The sequence below is a fragment of the Anomaloglossus baeobatrachus genome, chromosome 1 (assembly GCF_048569485.1).
Source record: "Anomaloglossus baeobatrachus isolate aAnoBae1 chromosome 1, aAnoBae1.hap1, whole genome shotgun sequence".
Lineage (NCBI taxonomy): Eukaryota > Metazoa > Chordata > Amphibia > Anura > Aromobatidae > Anomaloglossus > Anomaloglossus baeobatrachus.
Window position 1 is genome coordinate 672,785,202 of NC_134353.1, and position 27,974 is coordinate 672,813,175.

Here is a 27,974-nt window from a genome sequence, read left to right on the forward strand (position 1 = left end):
GGGAGGTGGACGCAGCGGTGACGGTACCGGGAGGATTCACGCTTCTGTATATACTGACAGAAGGAATCCTCTTCCTGTACACGTCACTTTACTACCCACCTCCTGCGTTTATAGCTGCGTTTTTGGTCTTAGAAACGCACCAAAACGCACCAAAACGCAGCTATTTGCGTTTCTCATTGCGTCTTTCAACATCCCATTGCACTCAATGGATGAAAAGCGCAGTGAAAAACGCGGGAATAATTGACATGCTGCGCTTTTGTGGTCACCACAAAAACGCAGCTGAAAAAAAACGCTGTGTGGGGACAGCAAAAATGAAAACTCATAGACTTTGCTGGGGAAGCAAAGTCATGCAGTTTTGAGGCCAAAAACGCACCCGAAAAACGCGCAAAAACGCCGAGAAAAACGCACTGTGTGCACATAGCCTTAATGTATACAGAAAGCTGCCAATCAGTGATAGGGTTATACAGAGCTCAGCATTTAGAGAAACTGTAGATCTGCGGCAGATAAGTGATTTTATCAAAACTGCAGGAAACAGCCCAGTAAATGATACATCATGAGGATTAGGGTTTCTGCCAATATATCAGCTGTTCTTAGATGGGGTAGCACAAACTTGGTAATGAAAGATTCCCTTTAAAGGTGGTGGTGTTATTTTCTTATCTACTTTAAAGGGTTTAAACCCTTTTATTAGAACAGTGCAGATGGTGAATATGATTTAGCTTGTTTTTATTTATTTTAGATTTATGTTTCTTTAGTATTAGGTTTATATAATTTTTCATTGTGGAGGCCAGATGCATACTGTCAATGAGAGGTACTTTAATCAAAAGCCATTCCGTGCGAATACAATATAGATTAATTTTTCTGCTTTTTATCAGTGGGCAGCCTTGTGGCTTTTGTGATTCTAATATAAAATCAATTTTCTATTATCATCATGATTACGAACGTTGCTTACAGGAATAAATTACTTCAGTTCATTGGATGAGTTATTATAAGTATGAGGTTGGTAATATTAGAGAAAATAAAATAAATTTTGACTTCAATGAGAAAAGCTTTTAAAAGCAGACACCATACTTTTAAAAATATATGTTTGGAACTGGTTATAGTACATATAGTATTTGTTGTCTTAAAGGGAAGTAGTCAGTAGGTTTTTGCTACCTCATCTGAGAGGAGCATGATGTAGGCAAAGAAATCCTGACTCCAACCATGTATCACTTAGATTACTGAGTGCAGCCATTCTGACAATCAGAATTTTTAGTTTTGACCATCTAGCACAGCTAAGTGAGCTTCCTCGCCCACATCAGGCTCTACACAAATTCTACATAGACAACTGTGAGGTGTCAATCACAGGAGGGGTCGTACAAGACTGGCATGCACGTGACTTTGTAGTCCTGCAATGAGAAGATCCTGCTGCTTAAAGAAACCTAGCAATTAAACAACAAACCAGACCTTGACAAGACAGGCTTCCCTGAATTCTATGTTTTAATCCTTGCAGCATACTGTCTTCAGCTTACGTAGCAAAAACCTGCTGACCAATTCCCTTTAATTAGTTCAGTTCTGCCCGTAGGCTGTATAAACGTCTGGGCTGCACATAGTTTACTCTGCACTGGCGTTCTAAAATGTCAGTGCAGAGTAAATTGCTTGCATGAGATTGTGCAGCTGTGGGGCAGGGTTTCCCACAGAGAAGATTAACCCCAGAACTACTGGACTCGTGACACCTATTTAGAAATACATGGTGCTAAGTAGTCAAAATGACTACCTCAGTAGTTCTAGTGTTAACAAGGTTTATTACCATGTTTACCTTTTCATTTATACACAGGACTGAACCAGTGCTTGTGTGTACAGATCAGGAAACTCTGACAATGCTCCCTCCTCCTCCAAACTTAGTGATTATGTGCTCACTGGGTGTAGAGGGAGAGCAGGAGGTGCTGAGAACTACCAGACCCACTCAGCTATGCTATTCAAACAGGAGGTTGTATTTCCCCTCTAACTGGAGCTGATCTACCTGCCCAAGTTACAGGAGAAATCAGAAATAAAAATAATATATTGATGTATTAAAAGATCCTCCAGATGGCTTTTAAGTAAATAAAATAGCAAAAATAAAATAGAAAAAAAAAACCATAACTAAAGGAAGCAAACATAAAAATGGTGTATAGCCGTCTGAAATGCTGTTTCTAGTCTCCCCTTGTCAGTAAAAAAAAAAAATTCCTCATTTTAAAAAAAAGAATTTCTACAAAAAATAACACAATTTGTAATGTTTTTTTTTTGGTCATAACAAAAAAATTGATAAAAAAAAGACAAGCATTTGCCATTTTTCCCCTTTAGCAGCGAAAACAGAAGGAATGTAAAAGGACTTTAAAGGCAAAAATGATTTGAATATCAAAACAAGAAATATTTTTAGAGTTGTTAACATATGATAAAACCTAAATATGTGCCTGGTCAGAAATGGAGATAATATCCTGCCCCTGAACAGGTTAACTGTTAAAAAATGAAGTTCTCAATTGATTTAAAGGAAACCTGTCAGTAAGATCAACATCCCATCCAAACCGCATACATTGGCATGCACGACTTTGAAAGCTAAACCATCGACCCTTTCATCCATCTTCTATCTGTTAATGCATTCTCCAGAAATCAACATTTTAATTCATAGGCAAATGGGTTAAAGAAAATCTGTCATCGGGATAGTATACCCCTAACTAATGGCATGTATATACAGGTCCTTTAATGCCTAAATGATTAAATCCTTACCTTTCTTGTATGATTTTGTTTTGAAGTTATATAAAAATCCATCTTTTAAAGATTTAAGCTGATGTGCTGCTGGCGCAGTGAGGCGGCACTTCGCTCTCCTGCGATCTCGCTTTTCCCTGCCCACTGCTGGCCTCCGGTGTTTGACTGTCTGATCACTCTTTTCTCCATGAAATGTCTCACCTGCCCAAGATTTTGTGTAACCACCATTACTGCATGTTTCATCTCCCCAGAGAGGAAGGCGCTTGTGCAGTTTGATAGCCCGGCCCTTGCAAAGTCTTCAAGAGCTTACTGTACAACACCATTTAAACGGAACCTGTTACCAGGTTTTTCCTTATAAGATGCGGCCACCACCAGTGAGCTCTTATACGAATATACAGCATTCTAGAATACTGTATATAAATGCCCAGGCTGCTCTGTGTAACGTAAAAAAGAGCTTTTATTATACTCACCTGGGGGGCGGTCGGGTCCGGTGGGCATTTCTGGTCTTGGTCCGGCGCCTCCTATCTTCTTGCAATTGCAATCCTCCTTCCTAGCTGTGTGGATGACGCATTCTACATCATTCACACAGTGGCCTCCATTGCAATCATGTGCATGCTCACTCACTTTGATCTGTCCTGCTGACGGCAGCACAAAGTACTATAATGTGCAGGTGCCGGGAAAGGTCAAAAATTGCCCGCTCATGCGCACCACAATACTTTGATCTGCCCTCAGCAGGTCAGATCAAAGTGCGCTTGCGCAGGAGCACAATGTAGGCCTCTGGATGATGTAGGATGTGTCATCCACATGGAGCTAGGAAGGATGACGGCGATTGCACATGATAGAGGCAGCGCTGGACCAGAGACCAGCGACTCTCATCTGACCCAAGCACCCTGCAGATGAATATTACAAAGCTCTCTTTTTACGTTATACAGAGCGGCATGGTCTCTTATATACAGTATTTTAGAATGTTTAATATAAGAGCTCACTCCTGGTGGCTGCAGCTTATAAGGGAAAATCTTGGTGACTGGTTCCCTTTAAATCTTTACATAAACGAAGAACTTCCGAAATAGTGATAATTTTACATTAGTATTTTCAACTGATTTGTGTGGAACATTGACATGCTAGCATTTTACAATATCACCATTAAGAATAAAAGGGTGCTGTAAGGCTGTTCAGAGAAAAATGTAGGGCGCAATATACAGTACTGTGCAAAAGTCTGGGAAAAATGCTAGAGTAAGAATGCTTTAAAAAAAATAAGCGTTGATAGGCTATTTTTATCAAGTAATAAAATGCAAAGTGAATTAAAAAAGAGAAATTTAAAAAATATTTTTTACAATCCCTCTTTGCCTTCAAAACAGCATCGATTCTTCTACATATAGTCACACAGTTTTTGAAGGAAATCGGCAGGAGGTTGTTCCAAACATCTTGTTGAACTAACCAAAGATCTGCTGTGGATGTAGGCTTGTTTAAATCCTTTGGTCTCTTAAGTAATCCCAGACAGACGTGATGTTGAGATCAGGGCTCTTCATTTCTCACCAATGCTTCACTTTTGCCTGCAGCCAGTCATTATTGTACAAACAATTCTATAGCCCTTTGGCGAATATATGGACTCCTGTTACAGGCAAATATTTAAAATTTTTACTTCTTCCAGAGCTCCTTTGTCATTTTCTGCTCCCACGTTTCTTTATTTTTGGGTATAGTTGAGTCATTTGGTCTTGTTCCCATGTCAAATGTATGGTTTGGGGCCACAGTTATTCTATGAAGACCACTTTTGCCTAGATGAATTGGTTGCAGGAAACAACATTGCCTTTCTTGGTCTCCTCAGTACTGAGAAATAGAGGCAGGTACTTATCCATCATATAATACCATCTGGGAGACATCTGGCTCAAAATGTATTCTTTGGCAGGACAACGACCCCAGACATACAGCCAATGTCATTAAGAATCATTTTCAGCATACAAACAGTCCTAGAAGTGGTATGTCCCCCACAAGAACCCTGATCTCAAGATTGTTGAGTCTAAAGGCCCTGTCACACACAGAGATAAATCTGCGGCAGATCTGTGGTTGCAGTGAAATTGTGGATAATCAGTGCCAGGTTTGTGGCTGTGTACAAATGGAACAATATGTCCATGATTTCACTGCAACCACAGATCTGCCAAAGATTTATCTGTGTGTGTGACAGGGCCTTTACTGGGATTACTTAAAGAGACAGGATTTGATCATGCCTACATCCACTTAAGATCTGTGGTTAGTTTTCCAAGTTGTTTGGATCAACCCCACTGCCAATTTTCTTAAAAAAAAATCTATGCAAGTTTACGTAGAAGAATAGATAATCTGACACTGTTTTGAAGGCAAAAGGTTCTCACGATAAACATTGAAATAATTTTAGATTTCTAATTTCTAAAAATAATTTAACACTTTTTTATTTTTGAAAGCATTCTTACCTGGCAACATTTTTCCACCCAAATCTAAAACTGCAGTGTATATCCAATCTCTTTCCTTTCTTGTTTCATATAGGTTTACAGTATATATAAGGCCCATGATTGGAGACTGTAGAGTATCTTCCTCCAATTACTAATTCTGCAAGGTTTACCAAATGGACATTAAACATGCTGCAGGAATAGAGGCACTGTTCTATTGACACATTCAACCAATTTTTAATATGTGAATGACTATGCATCTTGGAAACTTCTGAATGCATCTCTGAATCTTGGAAACTTTCATCTACCGTAGCCTATTAGTGATCTAGTTACATGTCTGGCTATAAGCTAATATATATATATATATATATATATATATATATATATATATATATATATATATATATATATATATATATATATATATATATATATATATATATATATATATACATATACAGTCCTGCTCATGTGGAAAATTAGTTTTCATATACCACTCTATCCTTCGTTCCTGCAGCGGTTATTTGCCGTCTTTTTGTTAATATCCTCCAGTTTGCGCAGTGCTAACATTTCTATTCTTGTTTTAAACCTATAAGAACAAGTACTCTATTGTTTAGCACAGTTGACTCCAGTTTCAGGGCAGCACTGTACCTGGTCTACATTTAATAGCCTTTCTATCTAGAAGAGAAACCTCTCTACAAGTAATCGACAAAGCTACATACCGGCTCAACACCGTATGAATGTCACATTATAGTCGCCCTTTACTCAGAAAAAATATTTTAGACTTCGATATGAACCTTTACAAGTCATAAAGGACGTAAAAAGCCATGCACCAAATTTTGAAAGGTTAAAGGGGTTCTCTGAAAATAGAAAGAAGTGAAGAAAAAATGTCATTATCAATACAGTTCTAAATACCAGTAATTAGCAAATCACATCTGTTTTGTCTAAAAAGGTAATCAAAATAGTACATTTAAATGGAGGCCATCTTGTTAAAGGAAACCAACCAGCAGGATTTTCATATATAAAGTAAAACCAGTGCTATACAGGGGCAGGAACACGTGGGTCGGGTCTTGCTATCTGTTCCCACCCCCGTATGCCTGCCTGGCCTTCCTCCCCCTGTTGCTGTCATAGACATTAATTCCGTCACAGGCAGACAGGGGTGGGAATAGATAGCAAGACCCGACCCACATATTTCTGCCCCTGTTGCAACAGTCAATCAAATAGCAGTGCATTGCTGCAACTTTACTTGCACATATTTCTGAAATAAACCATCCAATCTCAGAACAAATGGTATGCTTACATTCAGCATCCTAGCACCAGTATAGCACTGACTTTACTTTATATATGAAAATCCTGGTTCTCTTTAACCTGTCCTAGAATATTAATTAGACAAATTCTTATGAGCATGTACAATAGAAAGGTTTGCTGTTGTGACCTGGAGATAGCCTATACCACATAGTTTTAAGCTTTAACCAGCTCACAACAGCTGCTCATATTCAGAAAGCCAGGGTGGATAGCAGTGTGAGCAGCATCTTCTTCTAATCTCAGTCCTTCTGAAATCTCCAGTATTAGATCAGGAATATATTGTAGTCAGGAATGTTAGCGGCCTCCTCTTATTAGCACTTCTAATATCTCCAGTATTAGTTCAGAAGGCAAGGTGGACAGCAATGTGAGCAGGATCTTCTGACCTCATCATCCATAGTATATCCACTATTAGATCAGAAAGACAGTGCATACAATAATTTTATTTATATAGTGCCAACATATTCCACAGCACTTTACATTTAAGTGGGGGCATAAACAGACAATAAAGACATTACAAAGTTACACACAGTTCAATAGTTACAGAAGTGAGGCCTCTGCTCACAAGCTTATAAACTATAAGAAAAAAGGTAGGGGGACTCAATATGTAACTATAGCTTTTTAGGTATGGCCCAAACATCATTATAATAGGGTTTTTAAATAAAGCTGCCTGAACTGTCATCAGCCAGAACAGTTGCCAAGTTTATTGGACAGCAGTGCGAGCAGCCTCATCTTACGTCAGCGCTCCTGTTATCTCCATTATTAGATCAGAAAGGATGCGCATCAGTATGAGTGGTTTTTTTTTTTTCTTACTTCAGTCTTTTCTTACCCCCTGATAATCTGAGAAATCAAAAGACCACTCTGAAATAAGGCAAAGAATAGCATATTTGTGAATATTTTCCTACTGGCTTGTTCTGGGGTCTGGTCTGTATGATCAATACCTCTGTCTTCTGAAGTTGAATTAGAAATTGATAACAGTACACACTTTTGCAGTAAGGTTCTCATACGCTAAAATGTCCAAATGCAGTATAACTAAACAAGTACACATAATGGGGGCATGCTCTCCACCGCTACAGCATATGTATGTCTGGTATGTTTAAGTACTTTATATCAGGACTAAAAAAAAAATAGAATACACTGATTCATCTGATGCAGCTAAATCCTAAATTCCCAGCAGACAGATTTGTGACTAGCTTTTCCTGTGATAAATAATAGGGAACTTAAGCTTGCTGGTATGTGATGGTTCATCTGGCTTTCTCATCAATAAAAACCTGCAGTAGATGGTTGGGTGAAATAACATTCATGGTGTCACAACATGTTAATCATCTAGTTCAAGATCTGGTATCTGGTACAGTACTGCTGATCTAGATTAAATCCCTGTACTCAATCATACCAGTAACAAATAAGAAGATTGAGAAACTAATCAGTCATTGAAAATGGTAAATATACACACACTTAAAGGGGTGCTCCAAAAGTAGCATTTATATCCTATATCCTAGATCAGCTGTTCTCCAGTCCTGTTGTGACCGCGCGCGCTCCCGCGGTCACAACAGATCTGAAGAAGCGAGGGCGCATGCGCCGCCCTCTCATGCACTGCCCTCTCATGAACGATAATACTATGGGCTTCAGAATCATGGCGCCGGAGATAAGTGCTATGTGCAGGCGCTAACTCCGATGCCATGTAACTAAAGATTAGAAATTTACATTTGGCCAGTGAGAGGGAGGAACAGGCGGCGGGGGGGGCGGGGATACACGTGCATAACCCGCCCGGACATCAGGAGAGAGGGGAGGAACAGGCGGCGGGGGGGCGGGGAACACGTGCACAACCCACCCGGACATTAGCAGCGAGGTGCACACGTCAATCAAAAAGTGCATGAATTTTCAAACTTTATAAAGTTGAATTTCACAGCCTAAACACCCGAGCTGCACCCTGATGGTATGTAAACACTGTGCCTGATAGTGCCAGTACTGCACTGGCTGCACCTTATATAGGAAAATGCTGTGGTTTGGTTCCCTTTAATGAAGAAAGTCCCTACCTTTCACTCACTACAATCAGACTGCTTTATTTATTTATTTTTACTACTTCCTCTTTTTGACGTTTTGTTTCAGAATCCCAGTGCATCCTGGGATAGTGAAACAAATCATCATCAGGGGCAAAGACTCCGATCACTGCAGCAGTCTCTTACCCCTCCCTGAAATGAAGCGTCATCAATGACGTCCATTTTAAGGCTAGTTCCTTCTCTGAGCATGTGTTGGTTGTCAATTACGACAGATGCTCAGTAGATTCTTGTCACTATGAAATATGCACAGTGACAGTGCACTCTTTTTCCGGCTCGTTAGTTATAAGAACTGGCTTAGAGCACACGGTCAGTACGCATCGCATTGAATAATCGCCAGCAAGTAGGAACAGCAGAGACAAGCGCTGCCCCTGTAAATGACAATAAATAGGCGTTAAGGATTTAAATAAATGTTAATTTCGGACTGCCCCTTTAAGGCTGCTCATTTTAGGTTTTGTTCACATATCCAAGTGTCATCAGTTTCTAACGGATCCATTATAAAAAGCATTGGAGCAAAAATGAATACATACTTTGGTTTATCATTGCATCCACTTTTGTTCCCTTTGTACTGGATCCATTTTTACTAGAAGTGTCTGTGAACATCTCTACTGTTCTAGGCTTGTGCAAAACTGACCCATTAAAGGATGAAACAGATGACCATCTATTATGATCCATTTTCCATAGACTTCAATGTTACAAAAAATGCATCCAGTTGCTACCAGTTATGGCCTCAGAAATAAAAGGTGTGCAGACTACATTTTTTTTAATCCATCTAAAAAGCAGATTGAAGTGAAACTGAAGCATTTTAGGACATTTCTGCCCCAATTCTAATGAGTGGATCTTGTACTTTATGTATTTTTCATTCCAAAAGCGGAAAGAACTACTGAATGTGTGAACATAGGCTTATAAAATCATATAAAACAGAATGTCACAGGTGCTGTGCCAGTAGCGACCCTAAAACGCTGAGCATGCACATAATAGAGCTCTAGGATGATAGCCTTGTTTCTCGCAGTCCTATTATGCCAAATTGGCTCCGCTTCTATGGAGCGGGCTAGGTAAGCATCTTCTTAAGGAAAAGCAATATTATCAAACAGGCAGTTCTCATTGGACTCTGATAGTTTGTATCATTTGCTTACTACCTGAAATGCATGGATAACCCAGGGACAGTGAAGACTGCTGGGACTTGCTTGCATAGGGCTGCTAACAAAATAATAGATTCGATGCGTCTCACCTTTCCCGTAAAAAGAAAAAAATATATATTTTTCTATTTTGTAACAAGAGATTAAAAGATAAAGACACTTCGAAAATAGTTTTATCTCTTGACAATAAATCCATCAGATAGTGAATAAATCACAGTCCTATTAACATTTGCAATGTATTGTTGTTATAGTTATGATTATATAGTACTTTTTTCTACATAACACTCGGTAACTTGACAAGGATTGGGGAGCACCGTCTAACTAAAGGAGACTACACTGCCAAAATTAATAGATCATCATTCTGTCTGGATTTAACCTAATGGCCATATATATTACTCACAAAAAGTTGGGTGTATTTTGCTTTCGGGTGGAATTTCAGGATGATCCTAAAATGTGAAATGAATGTGATTTTTCTCTTATCTATCTTTTCACTCTTTCAGTACTTTTTTGCACAACTTGCTGTTCTCTAACAAGGAGCTTAATGACAAAAGTCATAACAGGTGTTTGATCCATGAATCGCCCAATAAATTTGAGGGTTCAATGAGAATTGGTATTTAAGCAGTCCTCTTCATCATGCTGTTCACATTTTGACATCATGAGACCAAGACGACAATTGATCAACAGTACCTCGCTATTGCGAAGATTCAAGCAGGATGTTCTCAGATGGAATTGACCACTGAGCTTAGAGTGTCACAGAGATTCATCAGCAGGTTGCAACAGAGAAACTGGAAGAGTCCTAAAAAGGCCTAGAAGTGGACGTCCTTTGGCCACATCCCACACTGATGACTGCTTCATTGTAAATAATGCCCTTCGGATGATGAATGTCAGCCAAATGTCATGTCAGAGCATCAGAAACAACCGTTTACATTGGTGTGGTATCTGTGCTAGACTACCTACAAGGGTACTTGACCACACCACCAGGCACAGGCATCATTGTTTTGGTGGACCAGGAACCAGTTGGCCACAGTGCTGTTAACTTTTGAATGTTGATTCATGCTGAGCAGAAATGATGGCCTTCAGCAATGTTGAATACGTCAAGTACAGCTCTATGCATCAGTCACTGTTGTCACAAGATGAGCCTTTGGTGGTGTTAAGGCCCCGTCACACACACAGATAAATCTTTGGCAGATCTGTGGTTGCAGTGAAATCATGGCCATATTGTTCCAATTGTACACAGCCACAAACCTGGCACTGATTGTCCACAATTTCACTGCAACCACAGATCTACCGCAGATTTATCTGTGTCTGTGACAGGGCCTTTACAGTGTGGACAAGTGTGTCTAGTAAATACAGAACTGCCCTACACTTTGTGAATGGTACAGAGACAAGCCCCTACTACTTGCATAACATCATTAACCTAGTCATTGTGCCTCTGCATGAACAACACAGACCTAATTTCATCTTCGTGAATGACAGTGATTTAGCTCATCAAGGTCACAAACTTGGGTACCTCAAATGGAGTGGCATGCACTTTCTCCAAACCTGTATCGCATAGAAAACGTATGGGGTCAGCTGAGTCACCGTGTAGAGACTTGTAACTTTACCCTAGACCCTCATTGACCAGAGGACCGCCCTTCAAGAAGAATGTGATGCCATGCCTCAGCAAACAATAACTCCACTTGTGAACAGCATGAGACGTTGTGGTCAAGCTGTACAGTAATTGATGCTCAAGGACATATGACAAGTTGAGACATTAACATTTTGCAAAGTATACCCACTACTGTTGTTGGCTTATTTGTTTAAGATGAGGAAATCACTATTGCATGCTCCTATTTTATAGAATAAATATTTTATTCTATTGCACCCCTCTTTTATGATAAAATATCTCCGTAGGGTGAATGTTTTAAATTTTACATAAATTTCAGCTGAAAGCCAAATATCCCTAACTTATGTGAGTATTGTATTAGATACATCTTGTTACGATGGCTCCTACATCTGATTAGATAGCACCTAGCTGTTTCACAGTGCATGACATATCAATTATGGGAAACTAACACAATGACATTTGTTTCGATATAACTTATTTATTCATATGTGGCACGTCTATAACTCAATGACTGATTTGTGTGTGTATGTATATATATATATTATAATATAAAATGTGTTAATATATAATATATGTGTATATATAATATGTAAGTATGTGTATATACGGTATGTGTGTGTGTGTATGTATATATATATATATATATATATATATATATATATATATATATATATATATATATATATATATATGTGTTTATTTTACTATTCATATACTTTTTACCATAGATGACCTATAATGTTTATCTTGTATACATTGTTCTCCTGCTTTGGTTTGTGCCTAATTTCTTCAGTGCATACCTTTTTTTTTTTTCTTTCTATTTTTTTTACTTGACATACAGTAAAGATTATACATCTTTACCTATCTTGAATCCTGCTTATTGACTTTGACTTTTTTTTTCGTTTCTATAGATTTTATTGTCTACACACCTATTTGTCCATCTGGCATCACGTTGTCCATTGTTCCTTATTCTTCATTTGACATGCTATTTCACATCATATTATTTAATCCCAACTATATAGTATATATATGAGTGGATTCACGGTCTTATAATTTTCCCTTTTGTTTCACTTAGTTTAGCTTTTCACTGATTTACAGATGTTGAATATTCAAAATACAGATCCTCAGCTGAGTTTGCGGCAGGTCTCACCATTTGTCATTGATGAATGAATTGCAAGGGCAATGTTGTCATGACAGGGGTGCTCAAGTGTCAAATGAAAAATAAGTATTTTCCCTGAGGATTTGGTTCTATTAACCAAGCCTGCATGACAGGCATCCCTCCTTCTTTTAGCCATTTTTCCCATCTATCCCTCTACATTACCCTTCCCCCTCCTTTTTTCATGAGATTCTGCTACCTGCCTTCATATCCTTATCTTTTCTTCCTTCTCTCGCCCACCTCCCTCTTCTTTACACGCTTGCTTCAAGAGACTGTTAGCAGATTGATTCCTACCTCTTTTTTGAGAGCAGCATAATGAAGTGACAGAGACCCTGATCTGAGCAATTTGACACTTACAGGGCTGTTCGCTGTAGTTTTGGTAACTTCCTGCTGGTGTTAACATTAGATTACTAATGAACCTGCTGCCATGTAGTCCTCTATATTCATGAACTATGTATATCCCTGCTCCCACTATTGATTGGCGGCTATATGACTGTACATGGGCAGAAAGCTGCCTATCAGTGATATGGATGGAGTTATGCAGAGCTCAACATTCAGAGAACTGCTAGATCTACAGCAAAGTGAGTTACATGTCACTAGCAGGGTTGCCAGCTTGACTTTTTTTTTTTCTGTGCATCTTATCAAAAAATCACGGACAGACAATATTTTTTATGGACATACTTTAAACCCATAGTAAATTGTCATAGTAGATTATCAATGATGCATGTTTACAGCCCATATTTCTGATAAGAAGAAATCAGCTGCATTCACTGTAAAATGATGAGAATTACAATCAAGATAATCCTTATAAAGTTCTTTAACATTTTTGAAAAAAATCACAAACACCTAACGTTTTTTCAGACTGGGAAAAAAAGTGCCCTATTTTTATGGACTGTCCTGGAATTTTTGGACGGTTGCTAACTCGGGTCACTAGAATCAGGGCTTTTCCCCTTGCTGATACATTTCCCTGTTTCTTGGACACTTGAATACAGTAGACGTGTTTAATAGGTCATAGACATTTGAAAAATTCTCATGTGTTCTGGCCAAGAATAGTTGTAAAGGAACAACTGAAATGGTTAAAAGTGTGAACCAATACCTATATAGCCCTTTACAAATGCCCATCTTTAAGCAATAACCTATTTTGTGATTAGCTTTATTATTAAATTTAACAATATCCCTATTCTGCTACATCCTATGTGTGATTCTTTTACTTTACTTTCTGTAACATTTTGTTTGAGAAGAGTCTCAAACAGGATGGCACAGGAGGCTGGGACTGCACTCGCTTCTCAGCAGCATTAATCACCCCTCCTGTCTATGATCACCACCGTCCTCTGATGACATGCCGGTTCACTAGAGTGATCGAGAAGTGATTACATTTTCAGTCGCTGCCGTCCGATCTTTTTCCCTGAAATGAATAGTGATCAGGTGGTGGTGATAGAAGCAGTGTGACACCAGCACTGTCTGAAGATTGGTTTGAGGGTGGTGACATAAAAGAAATAGGATAGGCAGAAGTGTGGAGGATTTAATAGTAAAACTGATTACAATAGTACTGTAGTTAGAGCTTTAATATTGGTATTTGTCAAGGTCTTTATTGGTATAGGACCAACCCTCTTAATTTACTTTTTTAGTTATAGAGTTTGCTTTACTACCTACAGTCATTTTTCTATACTTTTACTCCAGTCTTCTGCTTTCCGAAAAGTGTGGGTATGCCCAACATGGGTAAAGCAATGTATCGGTTCTAAGTCACCCGATACTTATTACTATATATGCCAGACTTGCAATGCAGCACCAATAATGTCTGAAAAACAAAAATAAACTGATAAATAATATAGTAAGTGGATAATAATTATAAAAGTATTTATTAACAATAATAATAACGCCACAGGGCTAACAGTCTGTATATTGCACTGATGTTATCACAGAAATCGCACACTGGTTACATTTGTGTTCACCTGCCATTAATGTGCAATAGTCTAAGTTACCTAGGGATGAAATCTGGGTGCTTTGTTATAAAAGTGAAATAGAGTTGTGGTTATAAAGGTGAATAGATGGAATAAGGTGAGAAATAAACAAAGGGTCATAGACAGTCTACTGCCTATATCCCATGTGGCTGCTAAAAAGAACAGGAAATATGAGTCCAAGGCTTCATTCCGACATCTACTAATTAATATTCAATATGGTTGTCACATATAGAATATCTACCCTTTATCCAAGGTGCTGTTCGCATGCACTTGTTTTTCTGCGGAGGATTGTCCTTTTTTTGATCCAAGTCTTGAATCAAAATGTGTCACTGACCGCACACATTACCATCCACGTGTAATCCGTGTGCTGTCTGTCTGTAATAATGTAATGGGTAGGAGAATATATATATATATATATATATATATATATATATATATATATATATATATATATATATTAATATAATATAATACACTTTATTTAATTGTTATTTTTTTTCGCATATGAGGCAATCACTGATGAAACACTTAACTAATGCCGGCGTCACACGGGACGATTTATCGTGCGATCGTACCCGCCCCCGTTGTTTGTACGTCACGGGCAATTAGTTGCCCGTGGCGCACAAAGTCGTTAACCCCCTGTCACACGTACTTACCTCCCTAACGACGGCGCTGTGGGCGGCGAACATCCTCTTCCTGAAGGGGGAGCGACGTTCGACGTCACACAGCGGCCGCCCAATAGAAGCGGAGGGGCGGAGATGAGCGGGACGTAAACATCCCGCCCACCTTCCTTCCGCATTGCCTGCGGGACACAGGTAAGCTGTGTTCATCATTCCCGGGGTGTCACACGGTGCGATGTGTGCTGCCTCGGGAACGATGAACAACCGGAGCACAGAAGAAGAAACGACTTTTTGAAAATGAGCGACGTGTCAACGAGCAACGATAAGGTGAGTATTTTTGCTCGTTCACCGTCGCTCGTAGCTGTCACACGCTACGATATATCAAACGATGCCGGATGTGCGTCACTAACAATGTGACCCCGCCGACATATCGCCCGATATATCGTACCGTGCGACACCGGCATTACACACTAACCAAATATTGAATGTGATCCAAAACACTGCTAAAAGTCGAACAGTTTTCTTGTACAATAAAATCTTCTGTCTCACTGAGGCCTAGTGGGCAATGTGAAAGATTGCAAGATTTGTTGGGGTTTTTTTTGTTTTTGTTTTTTTTATATAAATTTAGAAAAAATATTTAAACGTTTATTTTCTAAAATGTTAAACATTTACGTCATTTTCTAATGACCGATTCCCTTAAGAGCTTCAAGTTGTATATTCCTGATTATCAGAGGAAACGCGTCCTAATTGTTCCAGGCATCTGCTGTCTGTCAGTGCTCGCCTGCTTTTCGTATTGACTTCTTGTCTTCCCTCCCCCACTCTTCCTCTTCATGGTTACATTTTCCATTGTTAAACACATCCCCTTTGGTGTAAATCCATGCAGAGTTCTACTTGTGCTGATTGTTTATAGGTGCCTTGGCTGTGTGCAGGAAACTGAAACATCAAGCATCTTTCTTCTTTAGGGATTTGACTAGGACTACATGGTCATCGTTACAGTGGTGGTACCCAATGTGTGATAAGGGCTAGAACTGTCTCTGCTGGCTACAACCTAATACAACATTGACACAGAGGGTCATTGCAATGATAAATGGATAGAAACAAGGTTGCATTGACCTTGCTGTAACGTTGCTCAGCATAGGAGCATCCAATGTTCTGGGCGCTTTTCAGACATCGCAGCTTGACTATGTTGCTATATTTGCTGGCTTTTTGTTATATGTATTGACCGGTCCAGCTTCATGCGGTGATCCGGGCACAGCCCATTGAAATACAGCATGTACTGTGCACCAGAGGTCTTTGGGGAACCCACCCTGCAGAGTGCTTTTCCTATTTATTGAGTTGGCTGTTAATAATTTAGTAATAGAGGAACTCTCCAGGTAGTTGGTGTGTTATGCAGTGCATTGAGGCTTGTTTAGTCTGCCTGCATTGGATAATGGCACTGTTATTGTGCTGCTGGAGTGACGGCATGCCTATAAATAGAGCCGTGACACCCATACAGCAGGGAATCAGCGGGATGTGACGTGCGGCTCCATACACTTTACTGCTACATCCAAATATTTACATGGAGCGCAGGACAGCCCCACATATCTGCTTCCTTAGTAGGATAGCGATAAAGAGGAAGGAGCCAGTCCTGAAAGAGAGCAGCTTATCTCATCATCCTTGTTTGTGGGATCAGTCATGGCAGAATTCCTGACAGTCACAGGCTGGAAATAACACTTGTGCTCAGTGTCTGCAAATTGTGGCCTGTCACACCGAAAGCTGGGGAGGAGCAGACACATTTATCCATCATTTACCTTATCCCGCATGTAAAAGAGATTTGTATTCTTCATAGCACCTTCACTAGTTATATCTAATCTGGTCTATTTTGGTTAAACCTCCATAATCCCTGTAGCCAGGAGCCTCTGACACAGGATAGATTAAGTGTTACCTCCCGCAGGGTGAAATGACGATCCTTGTCCTAGTATAATGCCATTCATCAATGCCCTTTGTGTTTTCAGAGGACATCTTTTCTTAGGTTTGTGAACAAGCAGAATAAGATTTTTTTATTTCATTAGTTAACGCGCTGATATAGCGCCATCATATTCCACAGACCTGATCATCACTGTCCCCATTGGGGCTCACAATCTATATTCCCTATACGTATGTCTTTGGAGTGTGGGAGGAATTCGGAGAACCTGGAGGAAACCCATACAAACTCCTTCCAGATGTTGTCCTTGGTGGTGTTTGTACCCAGGACCCCAGATCTGTAAGGCTACTCCTCTCTCCCCTGAGCCACCTTATTTGTGCTAAAAGGGATCTTTGGGTACAAGAAAAGCCAAAGTGGCAGCCTGTAGCCAGGGTTTAGTGAAGCATAGAACTGGGCATGCCCATTAGATGAATATAGTTGAGAATGTCCGATTTATTTCTAAAAAAAAAAAAAAAAAAAAAATATTCCTCCGATTGTTCGCAATGGCTAAAGCCTGCTTTACACCTTACGATTTTGCATACGATATCGTATGCGATGTGACCCGCCCCCATCGTATGTGCGGCACGTTCGATTTGTTGAACGTGTTGCACAAACGATTATTTCCCGTCACACGTACTTACCCTTCCATACGACCTCGATGTGGGCGGCGAACATCAACTTCCTGGAGCGGGAGGGACGTTCGGCATCACAGCAACGTCACGCGGCAGCTGGCCAATAGAAGCGTAGGGGCGGAGATGAGCGGGACGTAAACATCCCGCCCACCTCCTTCCTTCCGCATTGCCGGCGGGACTGCGGGACGCAGGTAAGCTGCTGTTCATCATTCCCGGGGTGTCACACACTGCGATGTGTGCTACCTCGGGAACATTGAACAACCTCACGTTCAATTTTTAGGAATTGAACGACGTGCGTGCTATGAACGTTTTAACGTTCAATCGCACGTAGCTGTCACACGTTACAATATAACTTACGATGCCGGATGTGCATCACTTACGACGTGACCCCGCCGACACATCGTTAGATATATTGTAGCGTGTAAAGCCCGCTTCACACTAAATAGTTATATTTTCTTGGCCCTTTTAATTTGCTTCTTTTTTTTTTTTTTACTGATCTTATATAAACAAGATAATTCTTTATAAAACTAAGGGGTACTTTGCACATTACGACATCGCAAGCCAATGCTGTGATGTCGAGCGCGAAAGTCCCCGCCCCCGTCGCAGCAGCGATATCTTGTGATTGCTGGCATAGCGAACATTATCGCTACGCTAGCTTCACATGCACTCACCTGCCCTGTGACGTCGCTCTGGCCGGCGACCCGCCTCCTTCTTAAGGGGGCGGGTCATGCGGCGTCACAGCGACGTCACACGGCAGGCGCCCAATAGAAGCATAGGGGCGGAGATGAGCGGGACTTAAACATCCCGCCCACCTCCTTCCTTCCGCATTGCAGCCGGGAAGCAGGTAGGAGATGTTCCTCGCTCCTGCGGCTTCACACACAGCGATGTGTGCTACCGCAGGAACGAGGAACTACATCGTACCTGTCGCTGCACCGGCATTATGGAAATGTCGGACCCTACACCGATGATACGATAATGATGCTTTTGCGCTCGTTAATCGTATCAAAAAGGATTTGCACACTACGATATCGACTGCGTCGCCGGATGTGCGTCACTTTCGATTTGACCCTACCGACATCGCACCTGCGATGTCGTAGTGTGCAAAGCCCGCCTAAATGTATCTAATGTACCTGTTTGCATAACTGATGGTCGTATTCACTCTCTTTATTCTAAAGTGCATATGCATCAATCCAAATAGATCTCTAGATAATTGATTATCGTGAGGGCAGTCTGAACACTGCAAAGGAAAAAAAGGAAACCATTCCCTAGTGGTCCCATCATCCTATCTCTGCCTATTCCTGTCACAATAGGTTTGACAATTATTGTATTGGAGCCATCTTCCATTGCAAGTAAAGTAATGATCGTATGTGATAAATCTGATTATTTTGACAGTTTATGCTTCCATACTTATTAGATGAAAGTAATCTGAACCGGTTGGTTTTGGCAGGGCTGATAGACTATCTAATGCACAAGAGGGATCTCTGCCTCCCAACGCTTCACTTATAGATTATGTTGGATTGGGTAACTTGAATTACATCACCCAATCGTTCTGTTTTTCCTTTGTTGTAATGAGCAATAACTGCTCTCATTACATTATGGGTCCTCTTTTGTGTTTTCAAATTTACATTAAGTGAAATAAGTATTGAACACGTCACCAATTTTTTAAGTAACATAGATTTCTAATGGACATGAATTTCTCACTAAATGTCGGTAACAGCCCATCCAATCCACAAAGGCAAAGAAATCAAACCATAGATGTCCAAAAATGTAGTGATTTCTGTAGTGAGAAATGACACAGGGAAAAAGTATTGAATACGCTTACGGAAATTTGTTTAATACTTAGTACAAAAGCCTTTGTTGGAGATGACTGCTCAAGACTCCTCTTGTGTGGAAAAACTAGTCACATACATTGCTCAGGTGTGATTTTGGCCATTCTTCCACACAAACGCTCTTCAAATCCTGAAGATTCTGTGATCTCCTTCTATGAACTCTGAGCTTTGGTTCCTTCCATAAATTTTCTATTGGAGTCAGGTCAGGTAATTGGCTGGGCCATTCTACTAACTTTATTTTCTCTCTCTGAAACCAATAGATAATTTCCTTAGCTATGTGTTTGGGATCATTGTTTTGCTGAAATGTGCACCCTCATTTCATCATCATCATCATCATCATCCATCACCCAGGGAGCAGCAAATTTTTATTAAGGATGTATCTTTACAATTGTCCATTCATCCTTCCTTCAATTGTATGAAGTTTGCCAGTACTGTATGCTGCAAAACAGCCCCACATCATGATATGCTCTCCTCCAAACTTAATCGTTGGTATGGTGTTTTTGAGGTGATATACAGTGCCTTATAGCCTCCAAACATGTGTATTGTGGCAAACAAAGAGTTCAATTTTGTTCCCATCTGACCAGACTATATTCTCCTAGGATTTCACAGGCTTGTCTAAATGTTGCTGAGCAAACGTTAAACTCTCTTGAGTATTCTTTTTGTTTAGTAATGCAGTCTTGCGTGGTGAGCAAGCATACTGGTCATGGAGGTTCAGTGCATTACGTATTGTTTTCTTTGAAACAACGGTACCTGCTTATTCCAGGTCTTTTGGTAGCTCTCCTAAAGTGGCTTTTGGCTCTTGGGCAACTCTTCTGATAATTATTTTTACTCCTTTGTCTGAAATCTTGCGGGGAGCATCTGGTCATGGCCAGTGTATGGAAAAATGATGTTCTTTCCACTTCAGGATTATAACCCAACATTGTTCACTTGAGCCTACAGTAGTAAACAAATTCTTTTGTAACAAATGCCATCAGTGCATTTTGCAACATTAAAGTTGCGATGGTCCTGATACAGCTCACTGGTTTTACCTATCATGACTTGTTTCTTGTGTGGCTTCTTGGTAATGAGACACCTTTTTATAGGCCATCAGTTGAACCAGCTGATATTATTTTTCACTAAGTGGCAGGATTGCTTTCTAATTAGTGATTTCAGCTGGTGTCATGGCTTTTTGCAAAAATCTTTCTTCTTGTGTGCAATACTTTACTTTTTTCCCTGTCATTTCTCATTATTACACATACTTTCATTTTTGGACATATATGGTTTGATTTCTTTGCTTGTGTGGATTGGTTGTTACCGACATCTGGTGATACATGTATGTCAATAGCACCTTTAGGAATGTATTTACTTAGAAAATTGCTGACATGTTGAATTCTTATTTTACCCGCTGTATATGGAGTCACACGTTTTCTTTAAAAATCTGGCAGAAATAAAATTGCAGTGTGCTCCCTCAGATTCAGTATGTACTGTGGAAGTATAGCAAACGCCTCCGTACCAAGGAGCTGTACAGCCTCCTCACACTGATGTACAGGCTCTGTGGCTACAGCAGCCCAATAGGGCATTACATCTAACCATTATATTGGCAAACTGATTGGACATTAACAGAATTCCAGCGTTCCCCAGGTATGGTTGAGACTTAGGAGGGTGCTCACTTTAGTCATTGTTATTATTTTCACGACAGCTTTGCGATTATTCTCTTGCAGCACCCGCATGATTTAGCTAGTAGGGGGATGTTTTGGATCTGCTAACACAACCAATATTTCCTCTCCTTAGATCAATAGGAAACAGAGAAATGGTTAACGTAAACACTGCAGCTTCCTGCATTTATGCTGGGTCATTGTGCATAGTATGCGGAACCCTCACTGTATTTGCGGGACTTGGCTGCCCTCTGCTGTTCACTAAATGTATTTTTTTCCCATTTGAAAACAAATCTACTCTGGATATAGACTTAGACATGTCTTTCTTTCTGTATATCTTTCATGCAGAAGCAATAAACAATTAAAATGCTTGTAAAGAATTCTAGAGTAGTAAATTTATTAATTATATTGCCTTTCTCCATTGCAGCTTTGTGCAAGAATCTTCATCATACGATAACATCAGCTGCCGCAAACAGCAGTCACACAGCCGCTTGTCCTCCCTGTCCCACACCGAGACTGACCAGCATGATTCGATCACTGAAGTCCATGATGGAAGTCTGGATAGATCAAGCATGGACCTGGATTCCACCGATGGCACAGCAAGCACACCGTCTTTTCATGAAGCCAAAGCACCAGATTTCTCCTTCATGGATGTAAGAAACATTTGGAAAAATGTATTTATAGCAGCCAAAGAATATGAAATTCAGATACAATTCTTTAAGATGAATGGAGGACATTTTAGTAAATATTGTTATTGAAGGCTGCATTTTTTTTTTTTTTAACCAATCATTTAATCTATTTTTATGTTTGATTGCAAGCTATAGGAAGCTAAAGGGAGAGGACATCAGATGTTCTTCCCAATCTTGAGCTCAGCTTCTGAATTTCGTGATGGTCATTCCCGCAGAATCCTACACCAATGTAGGTCCATGTGGATATGCCTGCAATATCATAGTTCCTTGCTTCCTCCATGTCTGATGGAAGCAGGAAGTCACCTCCCAGCAGCCAATCAGCAGCTGTTGTGTGTAACATCCTCTTCCTGTGCTGATTTCGGTCATTAGAACTTTGCATGGGAGAATGTTATCTGTGCTACAGGGGCATCCTGCAACTGATCAGTTTTTAAAGAAAGAATGCTGGACGAAGGGCACAGTTGGCTGACATAGCATTTCATATAGTAGTGCCCAAAGTCTGCAAAATGGGTGCAAATCCAGTGATCACAAATTAATGAGATTGGGTAACCTTACCTATGAGTCTAACTGCACATCAGTCCCATGCAGTACATTATTGTGCTATGCAGTTTGATACAGGCTTGACTCCGGAAAGTCTGACCAAAAGGCCTTCCCATACCATATGGCAATCATCCCACCCCACCCCGCTCCCGAATCTTTACCTAAAATAAGACACAACACTGTGCGACGTTGAATGTAAAGGCCACAGCAGCCCTGTTTATTAAATAACAACAAATGATAAATAAACTTTTATAAGCATCAATATATAACATTCCAACCCGAAAGGCGGAGGGGTAAATGAAGGTTCCCATTACACTCAATTGCAACACCAGCTCCGACTCCTGCCCTTAGCCACACCACACTGGCTCAAAGGCACCTAGCAGAGTGCTGCCCAACCAATATCCCGCTGAGACCTCAGCCCCCAAAGGATCCATATTAAGACCGAACATAACTATTGCACCACTGAGGGTAACTCGTTCCTGTGCACTGGGTCCCCCCCAACCGTTCTTTTGTGCAATCCACCATTTTCTAATACCCCGCTCACTCATTTCTGCCTACTGCTGCAACAAAACAAAATCCTACCCATTCCTTCCTGAACTCCAAAACTCAAAATTAGGGGCCGGTGAGCGGGAGAATTCTGGACGTCAGCCACGATATGGGACGATATGGGTCAGGTACCAAATAGCCCCCCTGAGCCTGGCCCTATATACTGCCCTAAAGCCCATCCCCTGACCAATCCCATAGGGTGACAACCTAATTGCTCTTTCAACCTCACCCTACAGTTTTCCCGCACAAAATGACCCTAAATTTAAACACTTGCTAAACCTCAACGGCCTAGCATCCCTCCTTAGTCATGTCGCCCTCCCTTGAGCCCCTATGGAGCAAGCAGTCCGGGCTTAGACTTTACCTGAAATTGAAGATTTGCAGCTATGAGGATGTGAAAGCCATGTTGCTTGTGTTATTCCGCCAGTGACGTATTTCCAGCTTGTTGATCTAGTAGACCACATCTTTCCCATTTCTGAGAATCCAGTGATTGTTCGCCTGACATACTATAGACTTGGGCAGTGGATGAAATCATCCGATCTCATGACGTGCTCTTTACTGGCCCTAGCACAACCCTTCTGATGCTTTTTAACTTAATTTGTATAAATTAACTAATGTCCAAGTATGATAGACATAAGTGTTCTTATAATCTTTACAGTTAAAATTAAATTCGCTAATTTCATTACAGTTGGTGTAAAACAAAAGCTTCTTTCTTTGGAACAGTAGTAATATTTAGCTCACATGCCCTGCAATACTAATTCATTGAACTGTTATTTCAAGGGTATTATACCACTTGTAAAATTGCTTAGAGCAGGAGCATTGTAGTGAAATCTCTGTTGTTTCCTTCACAGCAAACTTCAGTCTTAGACTCCACAGCACTCAAGAACAGGGTGCAGCTTAGTCGGAAGAGCCAGCGTCGTGCACCTAGCCAGTCACAGCGCAGAAGCCGACTTTTGCTGTCCAGCAGCCAACTAGCAGTGATTGAGGATACAGACAGTCCTTGGATGTTCACTGATACCACAGGTAACTCCCGATCATCAGAAGCGACTATACTTGATTGGAAATGTTAATGGTACTGCAGCTGGCAATCCTCTAAAGGCAGCCTAAGAATTGAGTAGACAAATATTCCATTCCAATCATTAGGACAGATGCTTCTTTATGCTAAGTGGCCCTTTGGACAGTAGAGGAAACACAACTTTACATTACAGGTCCAAGGATCTGTATGATTAATGCTGGAGGAAATAAGCTGAACATGATCAGATTGAGACAGACACTCCTTCAATAACTCCTGCGCATCCCTTGACAACTTTTCCATTAAAGGGGTATTTCCATCTAAAAGATCCTATCCCAATATGTAGTAGGTGTAATAATCTTAACAAATGCCTCCAATTAGAAATGTAGTATAGTTCTTCTGATATAGCCATGCCTCTTACATCATGTGCAGGGCATTGCAGCTTATAACTTAGTAACAGTTAGTTGCTTGTGGTCATAACCATGGATATCCAAGCTGCAGTGCCCTGTACGTGAGATAAGAGCATGGATATATCAGGAGAAATGTACTACATTTCTAATTGGAGGTATTTGCTAATATTATCACACCTACTACAAAGTGGGATAGGATCTTGTAGATGGGAATATCCCTTTAACCTGTCAACAATTAAGCCTTGTATAGTGTGTATTTGGGGGGATTGAAGGTAATATTATGTGGAAAATATATTGTACTTAATTTTTTCAGGAATATTATTTGTCGTCTTGTGGAAATACCCTGGTATAAAACAGATACTGGTTGGAAAGGTAGCAGCTTGGATTGTTGATGGGAGCACAATCCATTAAAGCTATCCATCCTGCCTGACACGCAAACAGTTAAATAGTCAATACCAGTTGTAAATTACAGTGTAAATGTGATGGACGATAGTTTATGGATTTCTGCTAGACCAATCATCAATCTTCCACCACAACACTCAAGAACATATTTGCCCGTACACAAAAACATTACCAAATAGGAGGAAAATAGATTGCCTATACTTGATAACTTAGTTGGCTGCACACGTATGTGCTTGATCTTTCTTTTACTGTTTAGATGGTGATAAATGAAAAGTATCTCTCCTCATCTGCCTGAATTGCCTAGTGCAGTTGTTGATGTCCAAGTACACTATAACTCTCAATAACCCTACATTTTTGTGACCTCGAGTTGTAACCCCACCCATGACCAGCTCCATAAACTTTCTGAAAATACATTAGAGCTTAGCTGGAATGACGGCAGCTAACAAATTTGTTATAGTTAACAGCAAAAAAGTGGCAAATTACAACAGAAATGTAAATTTCTTGCGGTAGCACACGGAAAATGAAAGCTGCACCAAACTCATTAGGAGTTGAATGCCTTGTTTTAGATTAAGAAGGAGTGAAATGCTCCAAATTGATTTAAGGGATTATCTGGGACTCTAGTTATTTTTTTCATATGGAGCTGAGAACTTACTGGCAGGCTGTTTCTAACTACCTGCCTGTTCCGTCCGATTTCAATCTCTGCCGAATCTGAGTTGCCATGGACCGCTCCTGCCGGCGACTCTGCTACCAATAACGTCATGTTGGCAAGCCAGCTTCTCTTCCACTCTGTTCATAGGTGGAGTGTCATTGCTGATGTCGTGCTGATTGGCAGTGGGAAGCCAGCTCCCAAACTGCAGGGAGCCAGTTGTCAATCTGAATCTCGTCAGGTCAGCCGTGATACCCCATCGATAGTGCAGACCGGAAAAGGAAGCGTTGCTCTATTGCAGTGAATTCAAGGAAAGCAGGAGATCACCACCTGAGCTGGGAGAGATCATCGCAGGGCAGAACGGGCAGGTATTTAGCAACTATTTGCCAATAATTTCTCAGCCCCATAATAACCAAAGTCCAGAATAATCTCTTTTAAGTCAGGCATACAATACGCCAGCCTTACTTAATCTGGGCCTATATATTTCTATTTGTGTTACTCATCTTTTTTGAATAATGCCTCATTGATATGTCCTTTTTTTACGTACTAGGTCTATCTATATTTTTTTATTCTCCATTATAGTCTTTGGGACAGTTCACATAACCATACATTTTTGTGGACCTAGTGGTTTGCATAAAAAATATAAACACATCCGATATTTAATCTTTGTCAAGTCTGGTTGGCCCATGAAAAACTCAAACAGCACCCTGAGTCCTGCTGTTGTCTTGGAATCAATGATCATCGAACATTGGTCTGGAGACTACATGGGCATTATCATAAGAGGCTTTCTAGAGGGAACATGACACCGTTCCTACTTCTGGGATTATGGTGTGGGGTGGCATAAAGTACAGTAGTTGGACCCCTTTAGTTTTCATTCCAGGTTGACGAACAGCTCAGTGTTACATTGAAATAGTTGTACTACTGATTCCATCAACAAATAAAAGTGTCCAAGGAGCCAATTTTTTAACACGCTAACACCAGACATGTTGTTAGTTCAACTGTGAGCAGCCCTAGTAGCCTAAACATGGTACCATGGTCTGCAGAGTCTCTGGAATTGTTTCCCTTCGAGAACATCTGGGACATCATTTGTCGGCAATTTCAAAGGAAGCTGCCACCAGTGGATCTTGATGATTTACATGCCAAAGTGCATTCAGCGTGGCAGAAGATTCCTTAGACACAAACTCATTGATAACATGCCAAGGCGTGTAAGTGCGGGAACTTTTGCATGTGACACTGAATCACTACTGAATAGATCAAGATGTTTTGAAAATTTGGTTTCCGTTTTTGTTAACATATGCACATTATTAGCATGTTTGCCATTTCACCGTTTAGGAGTGTGTATTTGTATTATAAAATTTGCATTATTCTACGTATCTTATTGGGGAGCTTTACAAATGCATTGCTTTAGTTATCCTTATCTTGAATATATTTTCACTTGAACCGCCATTGGGGTTCATTCACACTTAGACTAGGTGTTCATTAGTGCACTTTTCTGCTACTAATGTATTGTAAAACAGTATGCACTAAATTAATATCATGGGATTTTGTTTTTATTTTAATATCCCATATAATTATGCTTTTAGTTGTGTTTTCAGGATCAATGCAAAATAAATAAAGCAATACGTTTACAAAGTTACTCGATATTTTATATAAAATGCATCTCTACATTAGCAAGTAGTGAAATGGAGGCCATACCCTATAAAAAAAAATTGTGGACAGACTTCTGTACTGCATGCAGGGTTCAAGGGCCTGGTACAATTTTCTGGCCCTGCAATAGGCATAACTTGGTGCATCAGTTTGTTTTTCCCCTTCTTTACTGTATATCTCTGGGGGAAAAAAATGTAAATTATTATTGGGGTTTTTCTGTGTTTGGTATTTCAGAAGACAAACCTGAGAAGCCTGAGATAAAAGATGAGGTTGATGAGGCAGAAGAAAAGCCTCAAAGGTCGTCACTGCCGTCTCAGAGGATGCCAATGTTTCCTGGGATGGACCACTCCACTCTAATGGTAAGTGAATCAGTTGTGAATCATAACTTTTTCAGTATTTTTTTTTTTGTACGTATAAAAAAAACACTTTACGTCAGTGCCATCAGTTTACACACACAGAGACACACACACAGAGACACACACACAGAGACACACACACAGAGACCCACACAGACATTTGCTATTCTAAAAACTGATTAGGGTGAAGATATTGGCGTATAATGTAAAATCATTAGTTTTATTTTTCAGTTTCTTTTGAGTGTTTACATTAGGAGCGTATGTCACCATTGTACAGAAGCAGTGGAGCATAAAAGTGGTTGGATTACCAATAGAATCCAATCTGATTTGATTTTCTCAGGGTCTTTAGAAAAATTAAGATTTGTAACATATTACTAATTGTCAAGAAAACATTTCCTTTTGTTTTTTTCTAAAATAGTATCTTGAATTGTATAATCACTTTAAATACTAATTGTGTGTTTTCAATAGGCCCAACTTCGAAAAAGGCAAGAGACCGAGAGCGGTAGTGAATCTTCAACTCAGCCTTCTTCACCTCAGACTTCTGCTCAGCCTTCAAGGTCGCCAAAATCTCCTCTCCCCCAAGGAACACTGGGTGTCAAACTGTTGCCAACCTCTGCGGACATACAAGAGCGGTCAGTTGTTCCTGATTTCTCTCTTTTACCAGTTGATAGCTATCTCCAGATCTTTCAATATGTTTTGGTATGATAAGATCA

General features: G+C 40.1%; 1 protein-coding gene across 1 annotated transcript in view; it reads left to right on the forward strand.

The window, feature by feature from the left end:
- Positions 1–27,974, forward strand: part of KIAA1671 (KIAA1671 ortholog) — a 271,372-nt gene that overhangs the window by 234,482 nt on the left and 8,916 nt on the right. The window contains exons 7-10 of the mRNA XM_075320058.1: positions 21,447–21,672; positions 23,640–23,811; positions 27,140–27,264; positions 27,730–27,893. Coding sequence (XP_075176173.1) covers positions 21,447–21,672; positions 23,640–23,811; positions 27,140–27,264; positions 27,730–27,893 — 687 coding nt within the window. The remainder of the gene's footprint in view (positions 1–21,446; positions 21,673–23,639; positions 23,812–27,139; positions 27,265–27,729; positions 27,894–27,974) is intronic.